At 42.0% G+C, this 24,991-nt stretch overlaps 1 protein-coding gene across 6 annotated transcripts in view; it reads left to right on the forward strand.

The window, feature by feature from the left end:
- Window positions 1–3,938: 3,938 nt before the first annotated feature.
- LOC118409300 overlaps window positions 3,939–24,991 on the forward strand; it is a 44,950-nt gene continuing 23,897 nt past the window's right edge. The window contains exons 1-28 of one of the 6 annotated variants that reach the window (XM_035810217.1): window positions 3,940–4,765; window positions 7,484–7,637; window positions 8,029–8,171; window positions 10,005–10,115; window positions 10,462–10,606; window positions 10,811–10,956; window positions 11,239–11,376; window positions 11,538–11,712; window positions 11,850–11,992; window positions 12,288–12,398; window positions 12,692–12,766; window positions 13,453–13,461; window positions 13,861–14,002; window positions 14,417–14,562; window positions 15,129–15,248; window positions 16,286–16,463; window positions 16,785–16,927; window positions 17,341–17,451; window positions 17,827–17,977; window positions 18,542–18,687; window positions 19,583–19,702; window positions 21,208–21,361; window positions 21,957–22,105; window positions 22,338–22,448; window positions 22,629–22,777; window positions 23,114–23,267; window positions 23,895–24,005; window positions 24,429–24,625. In XM_035810217.1, the coding sequence (XP_035666110.1) occupies window positions 4,696–4,765; window positions 7,484–7,637; window positions 8,029–8,171; window positions 10,005–10,115; window positions 10,462–10,606; window positions 10,811–10,956; window positions 11,239–11,376; window positions 11,538–11,712; window positions 11,850–11,992; window positions 12,288–12,398; window positions 12,692–12,766; window positions 13,453–13,461; window positions 13,861–14,002; window positions 14,417–14,562; window positions 15,129–15,248; window positions 16,286–16,463; window positions 16,785–16,927; window positions 17,341–17,451; window positions 17,827–17,977; window positions 18,542–18,687; window positions 19,583–19,702; window positions 21,208–21,361; window positions 21,957–22,105; window positions 22,338–22,448; window positions 22,629–22,777; window positions 23,114–23,267; window positions 23,895–24,005; window positions 24,429–24,625 (3,702 nt within the window). In that variant the 5' untranslated portion in view covers window positions 3,940–4,695. Of the gene's footprint in view, window positions 4,766–7,483; window positions 7,638–8,028; window positions 8,172–10,004; window positions 10,116–10,461; window positions 10,607–10,810; window positions 10,957–11,238; window positions 11,377–11,537; window positions 11,713–11,849; window positions 11,993–12,287; window positions 12,399–12,691; window positions 12,767–13,452; window positions 13,462–13,860; window positions 14,003–14,416; window positions 14,563–15,128; window positions 15,249–16,285; window positions 16,464–16,784; window positions 16,928–17,340; window positions 17,452–17,826; window positions 17,978–18,541; window positions 18,688–19,582; window positions 19,703–21,207; window positions 21,362–21,956; window positions 22,106–22,337; window positions 22,449–22,628; window positions 22,778–23,113; window positions 23,268–23,894; window positions 24,006–24,428; window positions 24,626–24,991 lie in introns of all 6 variants that reach the window. The other 5 variants (XM_035810218.1, XM_035810219.1, XM_035810220.1 and 2 more) reach the window with 5 other exon arrangements.

The following is a 24,991-nucleotide window of genomic DNA, read 5'->3' on the forward strand; positions in this document are numbered from 1 at the left end:
TTTGCCGCTACCGCGAAATTAAATCCCCGCGAAATTAAATGCATTTACAGTAACAGAAACAAAACCATATATGTATTTGTCTAAACGTCTTTCCAAATACCAACAAAGCTGCATGAGAAAGGGTGATTATGCTATGACATGATATGTAGTCAGAAAAATGAAAGTAGTGAAATCTAGCATCATGCCACTACAATTTTGTGATATCCCCTTTCGCAACAAAAGAAGAACCTTGAGCCATTTCCTGTTTCTGTCTGCCCCAGAAAGGTTAGCTTGCCTTCACTAATTATGTCGGTGGGTACGTTGTAAATATTGGTTCTGTGGAGGTCGACTAGAGATTAGATCTCAAACAAACTGTTGTGACAGTCACACTTTCTCCAACAAACAATTGATTGTTGTTCGGATACGGCAACAGTAACATTCAGGTTTTCCTTTCTCCTTGGCTGCGTTTCAAACTGTAAGTTCTTGATAACGGCAGACGTTTTCTAAGTATGAAGACCCGACCACACACGCTTAAGGTCATGTGCGGTGAATAACAAAAGGCTGCCGTGCGTTATTGTTCTATAGATGTCAGACCGTTCTCACAGAGTACATGTAACTGCCTGGAGGGTTCTGAATACGTGTTCGAGCCATCCGTGTTATTTGTCCCGTGTCTAAACTCTGTTTGTAATGTCTGTAAGTCTGGAGTTTGAATCTGAATCCAGCAAAACTTCCACCACTTTTTTTTTAAAATTCAATCTGTCAAAACTTTCACTATTTTTTTCACCATAATTATGAGTCAGTCTTATCAAATATGCCGTTGGACACATATAGACAGCTAATTTCTTCCCACATGAACTTTCTGTAGAGAAGTCTTCCCTATCTGACACACGCAAGAATGGATCAGACTATCAGATCCAAACTAAAAGCATTATTGAATTCGCCAGGCTGAGTCTTCCGGTCATTTCGAAACGCTGGTGTCTCGAAGCTTTCTATCCTGTTCTGAACACCAACCATAGTAAGACAGAGACGAGCCTGGAAACACCAAAACAACTCGCACCCGCTCCAACCCCCTACCACGACGACAAGGGACTAGGTCGGTAGGAAGGTGTAGTGTGCGATGGCCCTCCAACAAATACATGTCAGAGTGAGAGTACTTTCAGGTGTAACACCCCGTGGGAAGTGCAGGCGTGTGTTGTCAAAATAACCACCTCGCTCACGGCAGTACAGGGCGCGTCGGGAACCGCGGTCTTACCCATGTACTGTCCTCGGGCTGCACGAACCAAAATATTGGATGTCTCACCACATGTTCATGAACTTGATCCCTTTTCAAAGCTACTGGATTGCGAAGTCCTGGAGGAACATAAGTGATCCAGTGCTAAAGATGTAATACTTATTACCTCCATGAAATGTCATGGAATGGAGGTTATATTTTCTGTTATGTGTCTCTGTCTGTGTAGATGATTACTCAAGAACGGCTGGATGAATTGGTTTCATACTTGTTGTGTTGGTGGGGTGTGATGAAAGCTGGAATCGATGAGATTTTGGGCACCGAATCTGTCGTTATAATCGATGTAATAATATCAGAAATCACCCCTATATCTGCGATATATTGGAACAGGCATCGTGCTTTAAGTGTTTGTTAATGGGCTTAGCTCCAAGCAGATGGTGAGATGATTTGTATGAGGGAAACATTTGTAATGTTTGGGGAACCCCGAGGTTTTTTGAAGATGATAATTAGTTTTATTTATGTCTGCTTATTAGGATATCATGGAGATGTGAAGCATTAGTATAATTGTAAGAAGTTGAGGTACATTTAACGGTAATGCTTAACAGGTATGGATGTCTCACATACTGTACTGCTGATTTGAGTGACATGGTGATTAAAATGCCATTAGGTCCTCTCATCTGGGTTGGGTTTCAGAAGTTTTATGGGCGATACAGATGTTCTGATTTTGTTACGATAAGGGACAGTTGTTAGTTGTCTCTTTCTAGCCAATGGTACTTGTTTTTTAGCAGACGGGGTTGGCGCCAAGTATTCATCTTACAGTTGGTGTAGGGCTGTCAGAGGAAAGTGTGCATCTCGTTTTTGTACCGTGTGAACAGCTGATGTTATGACATATTGTTGGAAAATCAAATCAGCATCTGACTAAAGTTGGCCACATCCCTTCTGAGTTTCCCAACTTCCTCCCACCACACCGCTCTGAGGCACATAGTCGAACCTCAATAATGCTGACAACCTTAGACAGTTTAAATGCCAAACATCAAGCTTAAGGAACACCACGCTACCATATGCCGTCGACCTCTTAAACGCACAATAAAGTGTCACATTTTAATAATTACTAATCAGATGGACATCCTCTGTGTCATTAAATAAATACACCACTACTTTCCCATAACATTTATAACCATTACTCTCAAATACAACCGACTATAAACATACATACCATCCACAAAAAAGCAATAAATATTTCATGGAGGTATGAGGTCCCCGAACTCTAGTTATAACTATGCAGCCAGGAGGAGGAAGATGCTATAAAACGATTGTTTCTAAAGATTCTACTGGATACTGCACCTCGACATGTTGGAAGTAAATGTACAATTGTTATGGAAATGTAAAGAATATCAGACGTTCTTCACATAAGCATTTTTGGTTAGAATCGTATCAGTGATAAGAACAGAGAATTGCTCTATCTTGGCCCAACAATAGGCCGAACCACCTGTTCTGCCCGGGATGACAGGGTACACTGTCCAGTCACTGAGCAGGGGCAAAGGTCACCAGCTCTACGTCCCCATTGCAGTCCACCTGAAAGAAGGGACAACGCCATAATGGGGCCCATTTTCTAGTCGTTTGCTGTCACTAATGCATGAAATTGTACAAACTAACCCTATATATTTCTAGGCGCTATTTGTTTGGTTTACATGAAGTCGTATACAATTACATAACAGAAATATCCATTTAAGACAGCAGAACTACTTATGAATCCCTAATTGATATTACTGCAAACTTGCTTCTTTTGTTCAACAGTGTAGGATGAGACTACCAGTTACACCATCCTACTAGGGCGGCGACATGGTTATGAATTGATAGAGGCTTCAACAAGTATTTAAAAATATGAATCTCTTTACGCTTTGTTTCATGTCTTTTCATTCATACTAGATTTTGCATGATATTCCAATTATGAAGTCAAAGGTTACACAACTCCACCTTAGGCCATATCCATGTCGCAGTGCGATTACTCAGTGTCTAGTGAAAATAGGGCATGCGGCAGCTTTGTGGCGGGAAATATTGGTCACGGCTGTAGTTATGCTGACATCATATCTCCGACATGAGTAATATTTCCCATGGTTGGTTCAGACCACCACAAACAGGTCCCGTGTGCGCTTTACCTCACCGCCTGTCAGCATCGCATAGCGTCTCTGAGGAGAGGTCTATGAAAACGTTATTATTTCCTAATAATGGGGCATTGTCAAATAGCTGAGATGATACTTGGGACGACTAGACGCAATGCCACGGGTATATGAAGATGATAAAGCTTTGTTTACACAAAGTACGTGTAATATGACTTTCATACGGTCAACTACAACATAGAAACTACAGACTACAAACAACGAATCTTAAAATTTTACTAGCTAAAGAATGAAGGTTAATATGAGTAGTTAGATCTGTAACACCATATTACATCAGGTAGGGATAATCGTGGTTGTCAATATCGTTTGTAATATACCCGTGGGAAGTGCAGGCGTGTGTTGTCAAAATAACCACCTCGCTCACGGCAGTACAGGGCGCGTCGGGATCCACGGTTTAACCCGCTGTCCTCGGACTACACTATAAACTAGAATACTGGATGGTTAACTACATGTTCGTGAACTTAACCCTTTTTCTAAGATACTAGATTGTTGCTTTATATTGAAGTAACGTACTGGCCCGATAAAACCACTTTTTTTCTCGAATTGTCGTCTTCTTTATTATCCATGGAATTCAGACTTCATATGAATTCAAAACATTAAAACATGTATTCTAGATAATTGTACGTAGTACTTGAGGCATTGACAGCCCCTAGTCTTGCTTATCTAGAGCGCTCGGTGTTTGAATTTCCATAAGAATACCTGATTTGTCATCTTAGCTTATTAGAAACAGGGCAGCGCTGCAACAAAATGATACAAAGAATGCACAATCACGGACACTTATAGGACAATTACAGGTCATTCTATTATGCTCCTGGTTGTTGTGAGGCGTTGTTACAATACTGGATACACGAAGGACACTGGGTTAGGGCAGGGCACATGATAGTATCGGTTTTACATGGTTGTGCATAAATCCCACAACAATGATGCTGTACCGGTGCTACATGACTAACATCCCATCCTAACACGAGAAGGAAGCCGTTCCCCAGGCGCTGCGTTGTTCTGTCCCATTCCTGCCGCGTCCCACAGCAGCTTGTGCCCGGCAGGCGTTTTTCACTTGACTCGGCACGACCCGCGCGCACCAACAATACCGGCGTGACCCGGGGCACGTCCCAGTCAGCGCGACATCTCCCCACATTCTGGTTAGATCAGTTCTGGACGCGGCCACGACGCCACTGTCCCGCTGTCTCTCTCACAATTCCACACGGTTTCTCATCTCAGGACCTGGTTACACGTTAACCAGGACGCGACGTAAGGTAGCTAACGACCGTTCCAGGCGGTTTAAGGAGCGCTGCGGAGCCGCCAGGAGCCATGTTTACCCCGCTGCTGAGCGGACTGCTGGCGCTGTTCTGTGTCGGGACTGCAGTCGGGCTCGACCCAGGTGAGCTAGCCCCCCATCATTATCTCTACCTTAATCCAGATGTGGCATTCTTTAAGCGCTTAAGACGCCAGAGTCCTTAAGAATAAGACACGGTCAGATGAAAATATAGCTAGTCTTGGTAATATATGATCGCCTTTGTTACCGTGTAGGGTTCGAACGGGGGACACATGCCATGAGTACGCGATGTTTTCCTTGCCTCTCCGCCGAACCAAACGTGATTACTAAGTTCTAAAGAACGACACAAAACAAGACGCGGTTTCCTGTGCGCCCACGTAGGGTCGCCGCACACCTGGATGTGTGCTAGACTTTTGCGCCAGGTATGCAACAACAGTGACGTCTTATGTATTCGTTTAAGATATCGTCAGTCCGATAGGCTTAAGTCTTAAGAGTGGACCTTTGTTTAAGACTAGTTTCAACAGTTCATAGGAAACACGGCGCTTTGATCAGCAAGTTGTAGCCGAACGGAATATAACGAAAGTAACGTTACATAGTTTAAACAGCAGTATAAAATGGGTTGTTTCACTGGGTTTAGATATTATACAATACACGATCTAAGGAATATCATTGTGTTTACAAGCTTATTGTAAAGTGAAGTTAACAAAGCGTCCCGGCCGTCCTGTCCTTTTTGGGCTGCTGTTCCCCGGCGGTTTCCAGGTTTCGCATGGACGAGTTCTGAAGGTATAATTAGAGTTACTCACTATTATACTGTGCACACCGGACCATAGCCAGACTTCAGCGTTTGGAAACTGACCTGTAAAACCACATACTGGCGAGCCGTATTGTCTCTATGTAGGGAGCCGCGTGCTCGTAAAACTGATCAATCTTTTAATGGCATAACTGAAAAACAAGAAGTCTTTCAATCTATTGATTTTAACAATAGCTCGCATAATCAATGGAGACAGATTACAGATCTGAATGATCATGAAATGTACATAAAGAAACTTAACAAAAGCACGAAACTTTAATAGAACACCATTGGAGTTAACAGCATCAAAATCGTCTTTGATTGTTTCTTCCTAAGCGTCTGTGATTAAGGAGTGGACTGGGGATATAGTAACTACCCGAACAAGTTTAGTGTCAGAGTTTCTGTTTCCTTAAGTATAGGAAAATCGCTGTAGCTGGACTTAACTCAGATATTCACCAACATTTTAATGTACAACTAACTGTGCGTGTGCTTGTTTCTTTGCCGTATCCAGCGCCCTAAAACAGCGCACAAAACTGTAACGCATGTATTGTCCTGACCATAACCGTACTCCCCTAACTTCTGTGCATGCCAAGGCCGGGCTTTTTGTTTGGAATTTTACTTCGTTCTGCGTGACGGGCTTTGTTGTGTATCTCTTTCTCGAATCTTTCTTTGTCATGAAAATCGCGTGGGGGGTACGCCGTACGTGGAGTCAATGAAATTCTTCGTCCAGTGATTTATGTGCGCCTCTTTCAAAAGGGCACAGGGGGCGTCCAGCTAAAAGGGAAGAATAAACGGCGACGATTTCAAGCAAAAAAAATCTTTGAATTCTGTGGCCGGCCTCCAAAGCATGCCGCGGCCTCGATTCAAACAAGATTAGCTGGCAACAACGGCGTGTTGTCTGGCCTTTCTTGAGACTTAACTGGGGTGAAGTGCTTCGGCATGCAAGGCACGCATGGGGGCGCTTCTCGTGTACGACCTACACACTTTGAATCAGTTTGTTGTCCTAATATCAAGGAGGATCAACCCTCTCGTCCTCGCCAGTATCAAAGAAGCCTTTGTCTCTTTTTTTTGTGCTGGAGTCAGGGTAAAGACATGGGGACGGACCTGATGATGGTGTAGACGATAACTGTACCGTCCGAGCCATCTAATTATCAATCTGGAGTTCGACCATCTTTACTACTCACATGTAATCAGGCATGCGCTGTTTTCCCACCGCAGCTAATAATATTTCCCCCCGTCTGCATGCCAGACCTTGGCCCCGTGCCAGCCCTTCAAGGCCGGCCGACAGAAGTGCGCCCTTCTTGCCTAATGAACTTAGCTCGGTCCTTTTGAATACCCCTAGGCCGATATTAGTCCTGAAGGAACCTTTGTCAAGGCTGCTTAACTCTTTGGTGTCCGGGCTAACGTACTGTGCACCTTGGAAGGATGAAATTAATAACAAACCCACGGCACATTTTGTGGTTCCATATCTTGCCAAAAGCTTCGCAAAGTGGACCTTCGACCTCACCGAAGACAGGGCGACCGCCATGGCAGTCAATTCGTCATACAAGAAATTAAAAGACGCGTCACGAGAGGGAATTTCTGGACAATTAGCCAAATACAGTTGCATAAGACAACAACATATACAAATATATAAAACAATGTATGTTTAGTGACACATCCAAGAAAGATGTTTAGTCTCTACCTGGATAAGATACGGTGATTGCTCCCGGATGTTTCAAATGACGTTCATTACTCTTCTTTAGTGTCACTGGGGTGAACTGGCAGAACCATCAAAGCCACTATATCAGCGTGAACTGGCAAAACATAAATGCTTTCGAGGCAGTATGAAATGAATCCGTGCTAGAAGCATGAAGGGCAAGTGAGATAGATGACACTATTATTAGCTCAAATGGTCCTTCATGTTTGTCTCTATCTGCTTATAAATGCAGTTTTCGTCCTCAACTTTTGGTTATTTGTCGTACATTCTGGTAGAAAAGTCTGTGTCTTTGTCGTACACGTGTTTATAACGTTTTATAAACTCTCGTTCCCAGGCCAGGTGTTCCTTGCCGAGTCCTCCGACGGCCAGTATGGGATCGACTTCTGGACTGCCGACAACTTCTGTACCCAAAACTACGGCAACCTGGTCAAGACGGCCACGTTTGACAACCTCAAACTGACCTGGGAGCGAGGACTGGACCTGTGCAGGTAGGAACATCGTCTTAACAATCTTATCTTGGTTGGTTGGTTGGTTGGTTGGTTGGTTGGTAGGTAGGTAGGTAGGTAGGTTGGTTGGTTGGTTGGTTGGTTGGTTGGTTGGTTGGTTGGTTGGTTGGTTGAGGGAAAGGTTTTTCAGCTGCAAGTAGAGGTATGTCTTGATTTTTTTGTCTTAGAGCTTAACGAAAGCTGACACAGCGACCATTACGACAGTAACAATAAGCTATAACGTGATGATAATCGAATGACCGTAACCTGTTATATGAGGACGATGGTTGAACGATGAGATCTGAAAGCTAGCAACAAGATTTGACCATCAAAGGAATCTCTTACGACTCCCCCCCCCCCTCCACATTTGCTACCTGTTCCTGTCCGTCCCCAGGAACGGCTGGCTGAATGACGGGACGGTGGCCCAGCCCACACACTTCTCCCGGCGGGGGTGTACCGACAGGGGCGTCAGCCGCCTCAGCAGTCACCAGTGGAGCGAGAAGTTCGACGTCTGGTGCATCGTGGAGAGACAGACTCGTGAGTCCCCTTTCCTTCTTCAGTGTGAAAGTCAGAACTACGTCTTCGATCTATGCAGTTTTGAAAGCTTTCTTCGTTACTTTTCAAAATTCTGTTTCAAAACCTCGAAATTAAATCATAGAAATGATCATTTCCTTTTTTGTATCTTGGCATGTGCATTTTCACCCTTGTTACTACTGATACAACCTGTCCATTGTACTTTCTGCATTAAGCCAAACCCGCTACTCATCATAGTTTACTTTGTTAACGTTACACGAATCATTTAGCATGCATAAATACACAAACACGACAGAAAGCGGTGAGACCACGGCTAACGCTCTATCTGCGAACAGTTAAACCAGACACTGGGACCTGTTTCATTTAAGATTTAATAGCTGACGTGAACCACTGAATTTCCTATTGCTAATTCTAACCTATAAGGTAGTGATGGATGAGCTGTGGAAGTCACTACATCACAAAATGGCGCCTTTCTGATTGCACCTTAGGGTGAAAATGTCTTACGCGGATTCCTAAGATTACGAAGAGCCTGGAGCGAAGGTTTTAATGACAGTATTTGTTGAGACCTGTATAGAGTAATGGCTGACTGATAAGGGGTAGGATAGTACCAAAGCTGTAAGAAAGTGCCTTTTGTAAAGTTGCCGTTAGTTTTCTGCTGGGCATAACTAGACAAAGGCGAGCATCCGGAGCTACCATGGGGCAATGAAGAGCTTATCTTCCTTTTATGTCCTTTGACTCCTGTTGGGCATATCTACTATCTTCATCAAAACAAGAAGCAAATAAACAAATCAGAAAGGCGACAAATCAACAAACATTCCCTGTGTGCAATGGGAATATTTCGGGCCTGAAACAACATTGTGAATGTTCACAAAAATATTTGGATTTTAATTGTATCATCAAAAGAGGGTGCAGATGTTCGGGCCTTTATGTAAGTTCTCTCCATTGTCCTGAGGAATGCCAGGCAGGATAATGAGAGACTCCTGAGCTAGGGAAGTATTACCTGTTCGGCAGGACATTACGATTATCCACTTCTGGTGCGCACTAAGGCGTGACGCAAACCGGGACAGGTGGATATCACAAGTGCTTAGTCAACTGTTCAAGGAATCATGTTTCTGGATTTTGGTATCAGCTCGATCATTGCATACCGTTACTGGGTATTCTCATCTACCAAATAAACAAACGCTAAACTAAAAAGTCTTGATTGCGTTTGCATATCAGGACCAAGAACATCACCAAAAGACTATATTTCTACTAAAAGCACAAGATCACACCACCATACAGTACGTGGGACAGTTCATTAACCACTGCCTTCAAAGCAGAAGCCAAGCCCGACAATAGTATTCATTGTATCATGTAGTTGATTAGACACTAGTTTTATGTACCACACAGATTACTTCTCTTAGTCCTTATGCAATTCGCCTTCGGGCATGATTTTGCAAATAAACCTTAACTACATAATTCGCACTGTCTCCGTTCATCTTCCTTTCCCAAAGACGCCAGGAAAACGGTCAAACATCCGTAGAAAAGTGTCCAAACGCGACAAGCAAGAAAGTGATAAAAGGCGTCCTCTATTATCGAACGATTGTATTACATTTAACTCATTTAACTGTAATCACTTTCAGCATGGATCAAAAGCGACTTTTAGCAATCCTTATCATAACTGCAGGCTTCCGTAACCCGGTTTGCTGCAGTAATATTTTTGACCGTTAGATGTCGCGAATGATACATGGTTGGAATCACGTTAGTGAGTCAGTCGCTGCAACTTGTCTGCGTATTAGATAAGTAAAAATGTTACGAACTCTTCTGAACGTCGAAATGTTTGTCGTCTCTCTACAGAATGTGTCACCATCGGTCAGTTCTCGTGCGGAAACGGTCTGTGTGTTCCCAACTGGGCGAGGTGTGACGGCGTCAACAACTGTGGAGACAACAGCGACGAACAACAATGCGGTATGTCAGGAACAGTTGAAAGAACACATTAGAACTGCTCAAATAAGGGTTATCAAGACATTGAAAAATGTAATGTAACTTCTTTGGAAACTTCTCATACGTTTTGGCCAGACTTTAATAAAACAAGTCGCCATCCTGGCTTAGATTCTGACGATTTCATCGATCTGGCCTCATCGGGGTGGCAGAGCTGAGATTATGGGTGTTTTATACGCGGCTTCATATGTGTACGAAATTCTGACGCGTATGAAACGCCCAGCCTGAGGGCCTTTCGAATGATGATAGGTGGTTTGGTGTGAATGTGAGCCAATGAATGTGATAGACCAGCCTCCCTCTTGGTACCACACAGGTGGAGTGTTCCTGTACCCTGCCATGTCGGCAGACTCTGCTGTCAACTTCTGGAGCGCAGCGAAGACTTGTGAGGCTGTGGGAGCTCGTCTGGCAAGGTGGCAGGACCTGACGGAACAATGGGCCAAGGGGCTGGATATATGCAGGTAGGTGGTTAACTTTTTCAATATTTTCAATATTTCAGTCTACTGAGTATTTGTAATTAGTCTGGAGATTATGTTTTCTCACTGTTGTTTACCTTTTACCTCATAGCATCTAATAGATTAGGCAGTATCATGTAATCAGTTAAACAGCTCCTTCACTCTCCAGGTATTGAAACATTTCATGACTCTTTAAGTCACATTTTTCAGGTCTGGATGGCTTCAAGACGGCGCTACAGCCCGACCCATCCACAAGGAGCGTGAGGACTGTGGTGTGGTTGGAGTCAGCCATGACGCAAACGTGATGTGGAACAACAAGCATGACGCCTGGTGCAAGGCACTCAGCAGCAACTTTGGTAGGTCTCATTTAGAAAACATATGACTAGGGAAACAATTTTACCTACCTGATTCTGTTTTCCTGAGTGTTTTATTCTTGCATGGATCTGTGTGTGCCACCATTGGACTCCAATTGGCTGTGAAATGTGAATTGCAGACTTTTAAAAGGAAATCTACTATAAAGACAAAGTTTCATGAAAGACTTGCCTATGTATACATGTAAAAGTGTAAAGTGTAAAGACACACAACAATACTTCATGGTTTACTTACAATACTACATAATGTGTTCTCTCCTCCCCCAGCCTGTGAGTCTGTATCCCAGTACACCTGCAACAACCTGAACTGTGTTCCCAAGTGGGCGATGTGTGACGGGGTGGACAACTGTGGAGACTTCAGCGATGAGCTGCCAGACCGCTGTGGAAAGATTGCTGGCAAACCTAGTAAGAAGATCTATCTGTTAGAAGATCTTGTAAAATGTTTTCTTAACACCAGTAGAAATATTATGTTTCAAGTTCAACATCTATTACCTTCTCTAGCCTGAGACTAGGAGGGTGATAGCAATATATTGTTGTCAGTATATCAATGATGTATCCTTCCTTAGCCTCCGACCGGCAGGCTCCTGTGGGTGCCAGTAAGGTGGTTCTGCTGTCCAGTGAGCAGGGTGGGAACACCATCACCTTCCTGCAGGCTGCCACCAGGTGTGTGCAGGCGGGGATGCAGCTTGCATCATGGGAAGAGCTCCGGGACACATGGAATGCTGGGCTGGACCTCTGCAGGTAGGACTAGGAGAGATCTCTTTTTTCCTGACCCTTACAAAAGATTATCTTTGTTGTGACATGGCAAAGTTTTGAATGTTATAATTGGTCTTCAAATTTGAAAAAAAACTTTTTGTAAAACTGTCTGTTTTTGACAGGAATGGCTGGCTGTTGGATGGAACAGTTGCCCACCCCATCCACACTGCCCGAGAGAACTGTGAGGAAGTTGGAGTGAACCATGACGGGAGCCATGAGTACACCGAGAAGTACAATGTCTGGTGCAGGGCTTCCAAGGACTATGGTGAGTTTGATGTAAAACTGCTCTAGAAAGACTGAATCTGATTAGCACACGATGTAACACTCCTGTTTACTAATCATTGACAACATTAATTGTTTACATATAGAGAGAGATCAAAGTTCCATCATTTCTTTGCCAAAATCAATAGTGGGGTAAAATTCAGGACTACTAATATTGAAAATCCCTCTTGATGAGAGAGATGCTGCACGAGACTGGCACATGTAATTGCAGGTCTTCCGTTGCAATTTAAAACCTTAAACTTCCCAAAGATACCATGAAGATAATTTCTTCTTTTCAGATTGCAATGGTGTTGACCAGTTCAGCTGCTCTAATGGCCTGTGTGTCCCACACTGGGCCAACTGTGACAGAGTCAACAACTGTGGGGACAACAGCGATGAGCAGCACTGTGGTAAGGAATATCACATCTACAAAGGTTTGGGGAACATCTGTGAGGTTACGGTTTGAACAAGCAACACACCTTGGCATCCTCTTCACTTGTGAATGTGATGATTCATGTACCATCTAAGATAACAGTGAACTATCATCATGATAACTTCATGCATCCATTCCGTAAGCTTGGCCTTTTTTCTCTAGCCTGCTACTAGCATATTACTTTTGTCTTTTGATACCCATCCTACTAAAGCTTGAACCTTTGCTGCCAGTTTTGCATTGTTTGCTTTTATTTCATCTCCTGCTGATCAGTAGGCTTGCAGGGCTTAGCTGTGCATAAAGAGGACGCTGTCAAAGGGTTACGGGATTCAAATGGTGACTCAGATGGTGGGTACATGGTCATCATCATCATCATCATTTGATTATAATATTAGATATATGATAGGATGTTAATTTTTGTCTCCATGACATGTACAGAACTACACGTACTGACAGTATGAATCAAGGACAGTATCAGCAACAGCTTCATTAGATAGAATGGACCAAAATTCAGTTTTATCTAACAAAACACTCAGATTGTACTGTAACAGAGTTTAGTATTTCAGCCCAGAAAAGACAATGGTTGTCAAGGCATAGAAATGTTGCAGAAGTGTTATTACACATCTTTCCAAATTATCTCCAATCAAACATGACAGCTTTATATTTTGATTATAGCATATACAGTGTACAAGCCACAAGATTTTCTTCTGTACCATTCAGCTTGTGTAGTACACGTGTCTGTTGTAGCCAGCAAAACAGCATCATAGAAAGTCTCCCTTTTAGTAAGTTTATCTTTGTGTTGTAGAAATTGTTTAGGGACACACTTGGTAAGCTTGTATGAAATGATAGATGGAAATGTTGATTTTTCAGAGATCATGTCATAATTTTTCCTGATCAAATTCCTTGAGTTCATTGTAAATACAGTTTTGCTTACTATGCTTTTCTTTGCTCTTCTGCAATATTTTCTTATTTGCAATATGCTTGCTGTACTGCTTGCTGCACTGATGCTGATGCTGGTTCCATGTATGATGTAGAATCTTCAGGTGAGTTTGGAGGATTGTAGTTTGTAAACTCTATTTTGAATGATCAAGCAGTACAATCATGGCTTAAACTCAAGTGCAAATCTAACTTACCAGTTTCATCAGGATGTTGCTGTTGCTGTTTAGACTACATTAGATTTTAGATTTAGACGACTGATTTTTGTGCTTTTCCAACTTAGAAAATGAACAATATTGTTTTAAACTTTAGAAAGTAAACATGTAATGATCCTACAGATGTATTTGATGATAGCAACTTTTTGAAAAAACCTTGACTGAGAGTTTTCATACTGAAGTTTGTGGAGGTAAGCTTTTGATGGCTCAAGTAGTTGCTAGTGGAGATGGATGGAAGAGGTACACATCCGTCAGTCCACTGCTGTCTAACTCCCGTCCCCCTCCCTCCAGGCTCTGCCTTCCTGTACCCCGCCCGCGGCTCCCCTGCCGTGACCTTTGACCAGGCGGAATCGGTCTGCTCAGCTGTCGGTGCGCGAGTGGCCAGCTGGGAGGACCTGAGGGACACCTGGCTGAAGGGCCTGGACATTTGCATGTGAGCATTTTGTTATGACAAATGAATGAACTACTGAGTCAAACCTGTACAAGTGACTACCTCTGTGTAAGGACCACTATACCAAATGAATGTGACCACTTTTTTGTGGCCCCTAGATCATTTTTCCCGCTGTTACGAACATTATGAATCCTGTCCAAACTAACCACCTGTTCACATCAACCAGATCCTACTGGCCCCTTGAGTGGTCCTCTTGGGCAGGTTTGACTGTCTTTTTAATGTGACAGCTTCTACTTTTTAGGTTGTGCTTCTCACTTAATATCTCAGTGTAGCTTAAAAAGCAGTTTCAATGTTTAATACTGTTACACCCCTGTCCTGTTTTGAACACCAAGTCTCTACTTTAAACAAGTTGTGAGACATAACTTCACACACTCAGCTTGACTTGACTTGTTTCAGGATGGGGTGGCTGGCGGATGGCACAGTGGCCCATCCAGTCCACACCAGTCGTTCAAGTTGTGGCGACTCTCAAATCACTCACGAGGGTTCCCGTGAACACTCTGAGAAGTTCTATGTATGGTGCCAGCCAAAGGAAAAGAGCTTTTGTAAGTTACTGTTGGAACATATAACTGTTTTTCTATTTGTAAAAAAAATCATTGTCTGTCAGAACTGACTGTGATGTATTGCCTAGAACAAAATGTTTGTACAAAATATATTTATCAAATTATTTTTTTTCTGCAAACTTTCACTTACATTTGAAAAGATTGCACCAACAATGGTCTGGTTTAAAACTGATACGTTTGGCTGGTGCAAGTTAGGGGACCCAAGTTAGGTGCTGGTAGACGTAAGCAATACCTACACAGCTCCAATTTCATGCTCACAAATCTGCATAATTGTGCAACTGGTAACATCAACAGACCTTTATCCATTATGTATCTGTATTCATTGCTTTTAAAAATGGGTATTGAGGGAGATATGCAAAATATTGAACTAAAGAGATTCAACTGTTCGTAACACTGTCTAAAAAGCTTTAAAATCATTCGAAGATGACATAACCTGACTCTCACTGAAAAATGCAACAACTAAAGGCCTACAAGCAAAAATTGTGAATCTGGATAAAACCTTTAGCCAGGATTAATAAGTACTTGGCTGTTTTTTGCTGTACTTTCAGCCTGTAGTGACATCATGCAGGATACCTGTGATAACGGACTGTGTATACCAACCTCCGTGAAATGTGACGGGATCGACAACTGTGGGGACGGCAGTGATGAGAAGTGTGATGGACAGAAGAGTGAGTTGTTTGTTTGTTCATATGTTTGATTTTGGAGATGCAAAGGAATGTGTTTTGAACTTTGATTGTATGATGCACCCATGTCCTATATGTCCGTGTGGTTAATGTGCGTCATAACCAATCACAGGTTTGTGTACAGATTGTTCAGTGTAGTGTCCTGTATGTTTGTGTGGATGGTATGTTCAGCATAAAGGACAGGTTTGCATGTAGATTGTGCAGTGCAATGTCCTGTATGTCTGTGTAGATTGTGTGTTCAGAACCAAGGGCAGGCATGTGTACAGATTGTGTTATGCAGCAGTATCCTGTAGGATTGTATGGACGGTGAGTTCAGCACCAAGGACAGGCATGTGTACAGATTATGTTGTGCACTAGTATCATGTAGGATTGTATTAATGGTGAGTTTAGCACCAAGGACAGGCATGTGTACAGATTGTGTTGTGCACCGATGTCATGTAGGATTGTATGGATGGTGAGTTCAGCACATATGACAGGGATTTGTACAGACTGCATTGTGCACCAGTTTCCTGTACATTTCTATAGATCATGGTGTGTTCAGCACCAAGGACAGGTTTGCATAAAGATTGTGTTGTGCACTATTATCCTGTATATGACATTGTGAGGATAGTTTTCTTCTCTTTCCTGTGATATCATCATTGTTTTTTTAACTTAGCGTTTTAGTAATTTAGTCAATTTACCATTTCAAAGACTGATAAGTCTCTACCAGTTCTAATACACTCTTTTCTGGTCCTATTTTGGAAAAAACAACTATGACCTAAAATTCACGTTAGGTCTTGTGAAATTGAAGAACAGAGGAATAGATCCTTTTAAGGCTGCAAGAAGCTATTAGAGCTAAAGACGTTTCCAAGATAGAAGGCACAGTGTAAAACCTAAAGAAAGACTGAAGGCATCTATAACATTAGGCTTCAATGACTGCAGGTACATAACATAGTGGAAGATTATGTCAAATCCTGTTTCAGATTTGCAGAGGCAAACATTATCAATGATCCTAGCTCTCATGTAATCCTGTTTTGTTCCAGCTTCAATGAAGAGTGGACATGCCTTCCTGTACGAGGGAAACCGGGTGTTTGATTCCCGTTTGGACCAGGACATGTATGCCTTCGCCCTAGCAGAGACCAAGTGTGCCGAGTTTGATGCCGAAGTCGCATCGTTGGATGACCTGAGGGATGCCTGGGAAGCTGGCCTGGACCTCTGCATGTACGGTCTTGTCATGTCTTTATGAGAAACTTCAATGACAGATAGATCTTGTTCTTGTGAAAATAGAAAACTGGAATGATTTTGAAATGCCAAAAAATAAGATGATAAATGATAGGAGACATGATGGGAAGAGTTTCACCTCTTCCAAATTTCTTCCTGCTGATAGAACAGTCCAGACAGTAGACATTTTGTTTAGAGATTTCCATTCCCAGTCATCTGCTTAAAGTTATGATTTGAAAACTGACAAACAAGCTCTAAAGAAGATGTGCAATGATAAGAAAAAAGGATTTTTACCACCAACATTGTCTCCCCCCCCACCAGGCAAGGCTGGCTGAGTGACCTGAGCGTTGCCCACCCTGTCCACTTCCCACGGGAGGGGTGCACAGAGATGGGCCTGAACCAGAGGAGCGGTGTAGATGTGCTAGAGGAGTTCCACGTGTGGTGCAAGCCAAAGTCTGTTGTTGGTACGAAGCAAATTCCTTAAAACATCTTCTAGGCTTGTTGACATTTACTTAATACATTTCCAAACCCTATGTTACATTTATGAAAGCTAGACATCCAGGTAAACAATGTTCAAAATTAATACAATTCAATCTCTTCAACTCATCCTATGTTGTACAAGATTTTTTTCTATTTACTCATCTCTTCCTCATTCTTTCTTCTATACATGTACTTGTTCTGCATATTTTCTATCTGTAATTGACCTATTTCCTTTTCTTCTTCCCCATTTCCTTCTTTCTCTCTTTGATTTTTTTTCCTTTCTTTTTCCATTCTTACTTGTAAACCAGAGGATTTAAAGAAATAGAATGAAAAAGTGATAGACTCTTGATGAGGATCTTCAGAATGAATGACCGTGTTGTGATTGAACTGTTTTCAGCCTGTGACCAGATTAACCAGTTTGGATGTAGCAGTGGCTTGTGCATACCTGAGTGGGCCAGGTGTGATGGTATCAACAACTGTGGGGACAACAGTGATGAGAGCAACTGTGGTGAGCCACATCTTCACTGTCTGATCTCTGCATATGAAATTAGATATGAAATGCTTTTCAGTATCAAGTATGATTTTACTATATTTTCCTGCAGTGATCAGTGATAATGTAGTTAATATTGGAATGCACTCTCTTAACTGAACTAAAAATATGGTCAAAATGGCAAGATGACATTCATTAATGTCAACACGCATCATAATTCATCTGGATACCTGGATTCTTCAAAAGTCGAATTATTGCTTGTCATCCTTCTGTTAAGTTAAACACAGAATTGGCAGCTTACTTCCTTTTATAACTTGATAGTCTTTTTCAGAAGAAAACAAAAACAAACTATTTTTATGTTACAAATGATAAAAGGCTCACTCTCTTGTTTAGGACACGTGTTCCTGTACCCCGGGAAGGAGAATGACGTGTCAGGTCAGGTGACCTTCTGGATGGCAGAGCAAACCTGTGCCAAGGTCGGTGCTAGAGTTGCATCATGGGAAGACATGTACAACACCTGGCAGCTTGGTCTGGATATCTGCAGGTCATTCTTATTTCACATTTCTTCAGTCATTAGACAATAACCTGACTTTTATGCTACATTTTCCCACGTGTCAAATTGTGATTTGAAATACTTTACTTGTTATAATGAGTTGAAGTTTGTCAGTGCAAAACAGCTTTTATTCTTACATAACTTTCAGATTTTTTTGGAATATTTCATATTCTTCCAACAATGATAAATTATGTTAAGGATAGCAACATGTACATCATATGCCACTTACATTACAAATTTTGTTAAAGAGAGCCAAAGTTTTGGAAATGAATTTTTGATAATTGGTCATCCAGCTGTATTGGTTAATTCTATTCAGTATGAAATAAACAGACCAGAGGGTAGACCTCCTAATTGTTGGAGGGACCAAATAAAAAAAAAAGACACTGGAATGAGTCTTAGAATAGTAGAAACCTGAGCACAGGACTGTGTTACATGGTGAAACTTGACAGAGAGGAGCAAGGGGCCAGTCACTGGCCTAGGCACTTAGGTAGGTAGGCAGGAAGCAAATAAAGTGTTTGCTGCATTGTTACACTCTTGTTTTTATTTTCTATCCAGAATGGCTTGGCTGTCAGATGCGACCACGGTCCACCCAATCCATGCCGCTCGCGAGAACTGCGGTGACCCTGGACTGATCCATTACGGCCAGCACGAGTACAGCAGTGTGTTTGACATCTGGTGCCAGCCTGTGGAGGAAGGGTGGGGTAAGTCAATACTTTCACATTGTTAACTGTTTTGGAAATACAACTCAAGTTTTACACAATACAAAGACTATGCATGGCCATACAGATATCACACTGTCTCTTTGGTCTTCATTGGGTATTTCTGACTTCTTGGACAGGGCTCGAAATACCACCTGCATATGCACGTTTGTGCAGGAAAAATTGGAGCTGTGCAGGTATTTCTGATGTCTACCTGCACCTAACCTGCACTGGTTCATGTACTGGGTTTTATACATAAATGTCATATGATGTAGGTGTATGTGGATTGTTATTAGCTGCATTGGATGTTACCACCTATCAAGTATAAAAGAAAAAAAACAATGGTTCCTCAACAATTTTAATATGATCCATACTTCCTAAATTCAGAGTGGTGCAGGTGAAATTTGTCTGGTGCAGGTAATTTTCAGTGTGACCTGCACCAGTGCAGGTATACAGAAAAAAGTATTTCAAGCCCTGTTGGAAATGTGACATCAGGAGTGGCTCAAAGATGCCCTGCAGCCTGTGGAAATGATACATGTGGTGTCCCTATCATTGACTTTATGTATACCAAAGCTAAATTTTTAATGCAAGGTTGTTTGGGTTGGTGTGTGTCAGTAGCTATTTGGGTGACAGCTGGTGAGTGGTAAGATGACAGCAAAGTTGAGATTTGTCTGAGTGGTAGGAAGTGCAGGAAGTACAGGTCATACATGTAGGTGGGAGACCAGACTAATCAGACTTGCCAGTCCAGGTCACAAAAGAGGCTGCTAACTTCTTTTTGCTCTGTCTGTGTTTTTGCAGTTTTGTATTTCCCATATGCAAATTCTATCTGTTTGATATCAATTTTAGCCATCAATTTTGTATGAATAATTTCTAAATATTTACTACCTTTTGCACATAGACTGCTCCAAGGTGGACCAGTTCAGCTGTACCAATGGCCTGTGCATCCCAGACTGGCTACGATGTGACGGAGTCGACAACTGTGGGGACAGCAGTGATGAGAAGTGTGATGGAAGCGAAAGTATGTTCCAAACACCTGGGGGATGTAGCTTAAATTAAGAAGTATTAAAAGTCACATAATCAGCTTATATTAATAGTAAAGCAATACTTTGTCCATATCATTACACAGCAACTTTTACACCATGGAATCCTCCAATTCAATCTCTTCTTTTGATACTTCCCATTTGTTGAGTAATTAGCAAGACAATTGATCATTAATATCCAAGTCTTCAGCAGTTTGCTGTCACAGCAAGTTTTGTGTAATTTCTTTGGCTTGCATTCAGAATGAGTTGAATGAAGTAGAGGACATTACTGGTGGTGGATAGGGCGCTTTCTTTGATGTGATATTGGGAATAGTGATTTGATCAGCATGTGCTGCACCTTTTCCGTTTCTGATTTTGGTGTTGCACGTGTGGTTTGTGGTGACACTGTTATTCTATGTTTTATGTCTACTTTGATTTGCATTTTCTGTGTTTCTGTTCCTTTTTTGCTGTATATTGCCTTGTGGTGATACTATTATTTGACGTTTATGTTAACTTTTCCCGTTTCTGTGTTTGTTGTGGACGTTTGCTGTTGTGGTTGTGGTGGTTTGTGGTGTTGGTATGGTGATGGCATGCAGGGGTTAGAATTGCTGATCAGGCTCGCAGAAGAGGTGAGATATTACACAAGAGCTAAGACATCGTAATGACACTAAGACATCATAATGACACTGTTGTAACTTTTGCCTGCAGACTTTTCCGGATAAAAACGAATGACAAAGAAAAGAAAAATAGACTTGGACTCTTTGAGGCTATTTCATTTTGAATTCAAAGCTAGTAAGAGATGAGACAGATGCTTTGTAAATGGCCAGTTTGGGTCTGCAATGTGACAAAGTCATAACTTTGACATCATATCCTTAATGTCATTTTGTACCATATCATACATGACTTTTGTACAACATTATTGACAATCAGCCTGCACTATATTGCTTGCCGCTGTAATGTTTTGTATGACATTAGCCAATTGATAAACTTCATAGAATTTTGTATCGACAAGTTGCATATTTTTTAAAAGCATATCCCCTGCAAAGGAAGGCCTCTTGCATGCGTATCAATCAGTTAATACGACATAGCTATCATAATATACTGTACTGTTCATGGTAAAAAAGATTATATGATGTTATGATATGGAATGATACACAAAGGGTTCATCTGCGATGTTAGTCAACATTATGTTACAATTTTAAACTTAACATCCGTACACAAAACAAAGCGCTAACCAACAAGCTACTTCAGAGCCCATCAACCTTCCCTCAACCAAGACGGGGGCTGATACCGATTTCCAAGCACCTTTCACCAATTGCTGACGTCACACTTCCGGTCTGGATGTGTGACATAAGCTTTGGGTCATTTCAACTTGATAAGCATCAGAAAACTGATCGAAAGCTTGTTGGTAAGCGCTTTATTTTGTGTATGAATATAAAGTTTAAAGTTGTAACGTGATGATAAGGAATGGTATTTAATATGTAGAACTTTGCCACCCCTACAGGTGGAGATCAGATGGTGTTCCTGGTGGAGGGTGAGGGTGGGGAACAGTCCGTCACCTTCCTAGACGCTCCCGAGGCGTGTGCCAAGTACGATGCCAGGGTCGCCTCCTGGGAGGAACTCAGGGACACATTTGTGGAGGGCCTTGATATCTGTCGGCAAGTCACTTTTATCTTGTGTCCTACCTTGTCTTCATGAGATGAGCACACATGTTTTCTTACTCTGCTCAATTCTACTGGTTGTCATGTATCATACTATGACTATCATGTTCTACGACCTAATCACGTACAATTCATACATACAGTCTCACACAATTGCAAACTGAGGATATTGTTGGTTGGTATATCCGAGCAGGTGTTCTGTGAGCAGTTAGGGGAAACATTGTCTCAGATCCTTGTCGGCAGTTGGATCTGTCAAAATCATACGACAACCGCGTTGTTACTGATGCTGTCTATAGGGCAGATTGTTAGCATGTTTTCCCAAATTTGCGTGGAAAGACTAGCTTATATTTGTTTCCTCAGTACCTTTAAATATGTTGTCAATACAGTAGAAGCCGCTTAATTGCAAGGCCTATTTGCCAGTGAGTTTTGTGCAATTGTGCAATAATGCAAGGTTATCCAGCTGGAACGCACCAGTTTGGGATTTTGAGATTCCGTGCAGTAAACAGAAGTGTGCGTTAATCCTTTGTGCAAGTATCTGGCTTCTACGGTATTGCAAAAATCAATTTTGTCAATCATTGTGCAACCATTGCAGCCTTGCCTGGCTGAATGATGCTACGGTAGCCCATCTCATCCACATTGCCAGGGAGTACTGCCCTGATGTGGGCGTGGTTCATGGTGGCAGCATTGAGTTCTCTGAGAAACATGACGTCTGGTGCACCCCCATCAATAGCAACAAACTTGGTACAGTCCTTCCACAGTCAGGTTTTTCTAAAGAACAAACAAATGTTTGTTGACTTGTCTGTTTATTTGTGTGTTTGTTATATTTTTGGACTATATTCCCTCAGTTTAAATGGGTCAGCAAGCTGAATGAAGTTATGTCATGATTTCAGATTTTGCTTTATTATATAATGAAAGAACAGATTGCTAAATAAATGAAGTAGTTGATGTTAAATTTCTGTGGACTCTCTTTCAGAGTGTGAAACATTCAAACAATTCACCTGTGACAATGGGTTGTGTGTTCCCCGCTGGGCCCTGTGTAACGGCATCAACAACTGTGGAGACAACAGTGATGAGGACCACTGCAGTAGGTTACCTTCCATCTCTAGACAACTGAAAAAGTTGTTAGCGACAAACGAGTAATCATAACTTTTGTATTAAGTTGTTGGTTGTCAGTATTGTGTAGGCCAGTTGTATTTTGCAGCCGATTCTGCTTGTTTATATATTGAAACTGGTGTTGTTTTTGTGTATCCTTTGCTGTTTTTAGGGCCAACCTTCCTGCTACCAGGCGCACAGGGCCAGTATAACCTGACCTTCAGAGCAGCAGAAGCTGAATGTAACAAGTTTGACGCTCGAGTGGCGCAGTGGGAAGATCTACTCCATGCCTGGGACCAGGGAATGGACATCTGTCGTTTGGTAGGCTGTTACCTCAAACAGAAAGTCGTTCTTATTGTGAGCTTGTTGCCCTTTATTGTTGTTATGCTGGTATTTGCAAAGTACATGTAAAGGCCATTATACATATTTGGCTTATAACAGTATTATGTCACCCACCGTCCCCAAGTGTTTGTTTTTTCCTTATTTGTTGTTGCAAAGAAAAACATGAAAACATTCAACTGCCAACACCTAGGGCTCCTTGTTTTCTTTCTCTCAACAATTGAATCAGACTAGTATATTACTGAGATTATCTTGCTCTGACATCACTTAGTCTAGTCTAAATAACATGGTACAACATTGCAATGTCAACTTCAATAGGGCTGGCTTCAAGATGGAACAGTAGGATTTCCCATCCACAGCCCACGGGCCCAGTGTAAGGGAGGGGAGAGTGCTAAAGGCATTCAACACTTTGGCAGCCAGATGCACGACTCCAAGTACGATGTCTACTGTATCTTCAGGAATGGAGACAGTGGTAAGTACCTGAACAGTGACAGAGAACAATTCAAATTTCTTCCAAAATGTCTTTAGCACCATAATCGTATTGATTCAATACGACTTGGCAAGGATGAATTCCCTAGTCTGTTATCAGACTGTTTTTGACTCAATGACAAGAGACAGGTGCCCCTATAGCTAGGCCTGTCTCAAAGCTTTGGTATCAGGAAGGAGTCTACATGCAATCAACTGCATCTAGCATATTGTCATTATATCCAGCAATATGATGCTTGTTCCTACGATAATACCTCCTTTCTGGTTGAAGTTATCATAAGGGTGCATTTTGTCAATAGTAAATCTTGTAATAATCTTATGTTGGAAAAGTGCAGGTATGACGTCCATGGGGGAAACCAGACTGTCAGCTTTATCATGGTTACATCTCTTTTCTCCAACTTAATATTGATTTGAAAACTTCACAGGAAGAAGGCCACAATTTGAATGTGTTTCAAACACTTCTAAAACATGCTACAGAAAAAGGACAATACTTTCCATTTCTGCTCGAGAAGCATTTGAAGTATATTTGCATCAATTGGTATTTTCCTGGAGCATTTTGCATATTCTTCCCAACACATGGACAATTAATCTGATTGAATGTGTATTTTCCCAGATTGCAACACCATCAACCAGTTTACCTGTGGGAATGAGCTGTGTGTTCCCTTCTGGCTCAAGTGTGATGGGGTTGATAACTGTGGGGACAACAGTGATGAGAACACCTGTGGTATGTATCGCTATCTTGCACACTCATGCTCATTATTCATTTTACCATATGTTAAGTTTTTCCCCATTGCACATTGTGGGGTTTGATAGCAGACATTCAGCTGCTTCTGGTCTGAGTTTACATTATGATAGCTGAGATGTCTCCCCTAATGTCACCTATCCAATTCCTCTGTGGTTAGCCCCAAAGATCCTTGTTTGTTTATTGTTTGGACAAAAACAGAGAGTAGTGAAGTAATGAAATGTGTAAAGAACAATGTAGAGATGGAGAGAAAAGATTTCTTCTTCTCCTGTCATCACATCTCCTACACTCTTCCGCTCCAGAAAAAGCCTGAAAAAGGGCTCTGCTAAGCCTTAAACTTAACAAATATGTCCTTCAATGGTCATTGGGAAGAGTTTCACATTCATTCTATGGATTTGTTGACAGTGCCAGACATTCTTGACTGCACCAATGGCCTTGCTGAGGAGGACTGTGACCTGCTGACCAGACTTCTGGACGCCATGCTGGCCGACCTGCAGGAGGAGATGGGGAAGATCAAACCTGGAGACGGAACCGTGGTGGTGGCTCCGGGGGATGCTAAGGAACGACTGGAGCAACTGGCACAAAATATCAATGATCTGAAAGTAAGGAAGTAGAAACATTCATTATGTATTGCAATGTACTACAGAAATCCTTAGATAGTATTCCCATGTATCATTTAAAAAGAGGCCATTGCCTCCATTGCTCTCCAGAGCTTTTGGAAGACTTAAGAAAATGTTCTAATGTAAAATCTTCATCAAGTAGCCTGTGTATTGCCATTAGCAACCATCCCCTTGACTAAGGGTTTTGGAGGTAGAATCCCAACGGTGTTGCTGACCTGACATGTATGCTACTGAAAAGGGTTGCAGTCTTAAGAGCAAATGTCTGTAAGGGTCAAACAATGGTGGCAGGGGTCAAAAAATAGATTTGGCTCATATTTTGCACAGTGATAGTACTTGGTACACAACCCC

The sequence above is a fragment of the Branchiostoma floridae genome, chromosome 2 (genome assembly GCF_000003815.2).
Source record: "Branchiostoma floridae strain S238N-H82 chromosome 2, Bfl_VNyyK, whole genome shotgun sequence".
Classification (NCBI taxonomy): Eukaryota; Metazoa; Chordata; class Leptocardii; order Amphioxiformes; family Branchiostomatidae; genus Branchiostoma; species Branchiostoma floridae.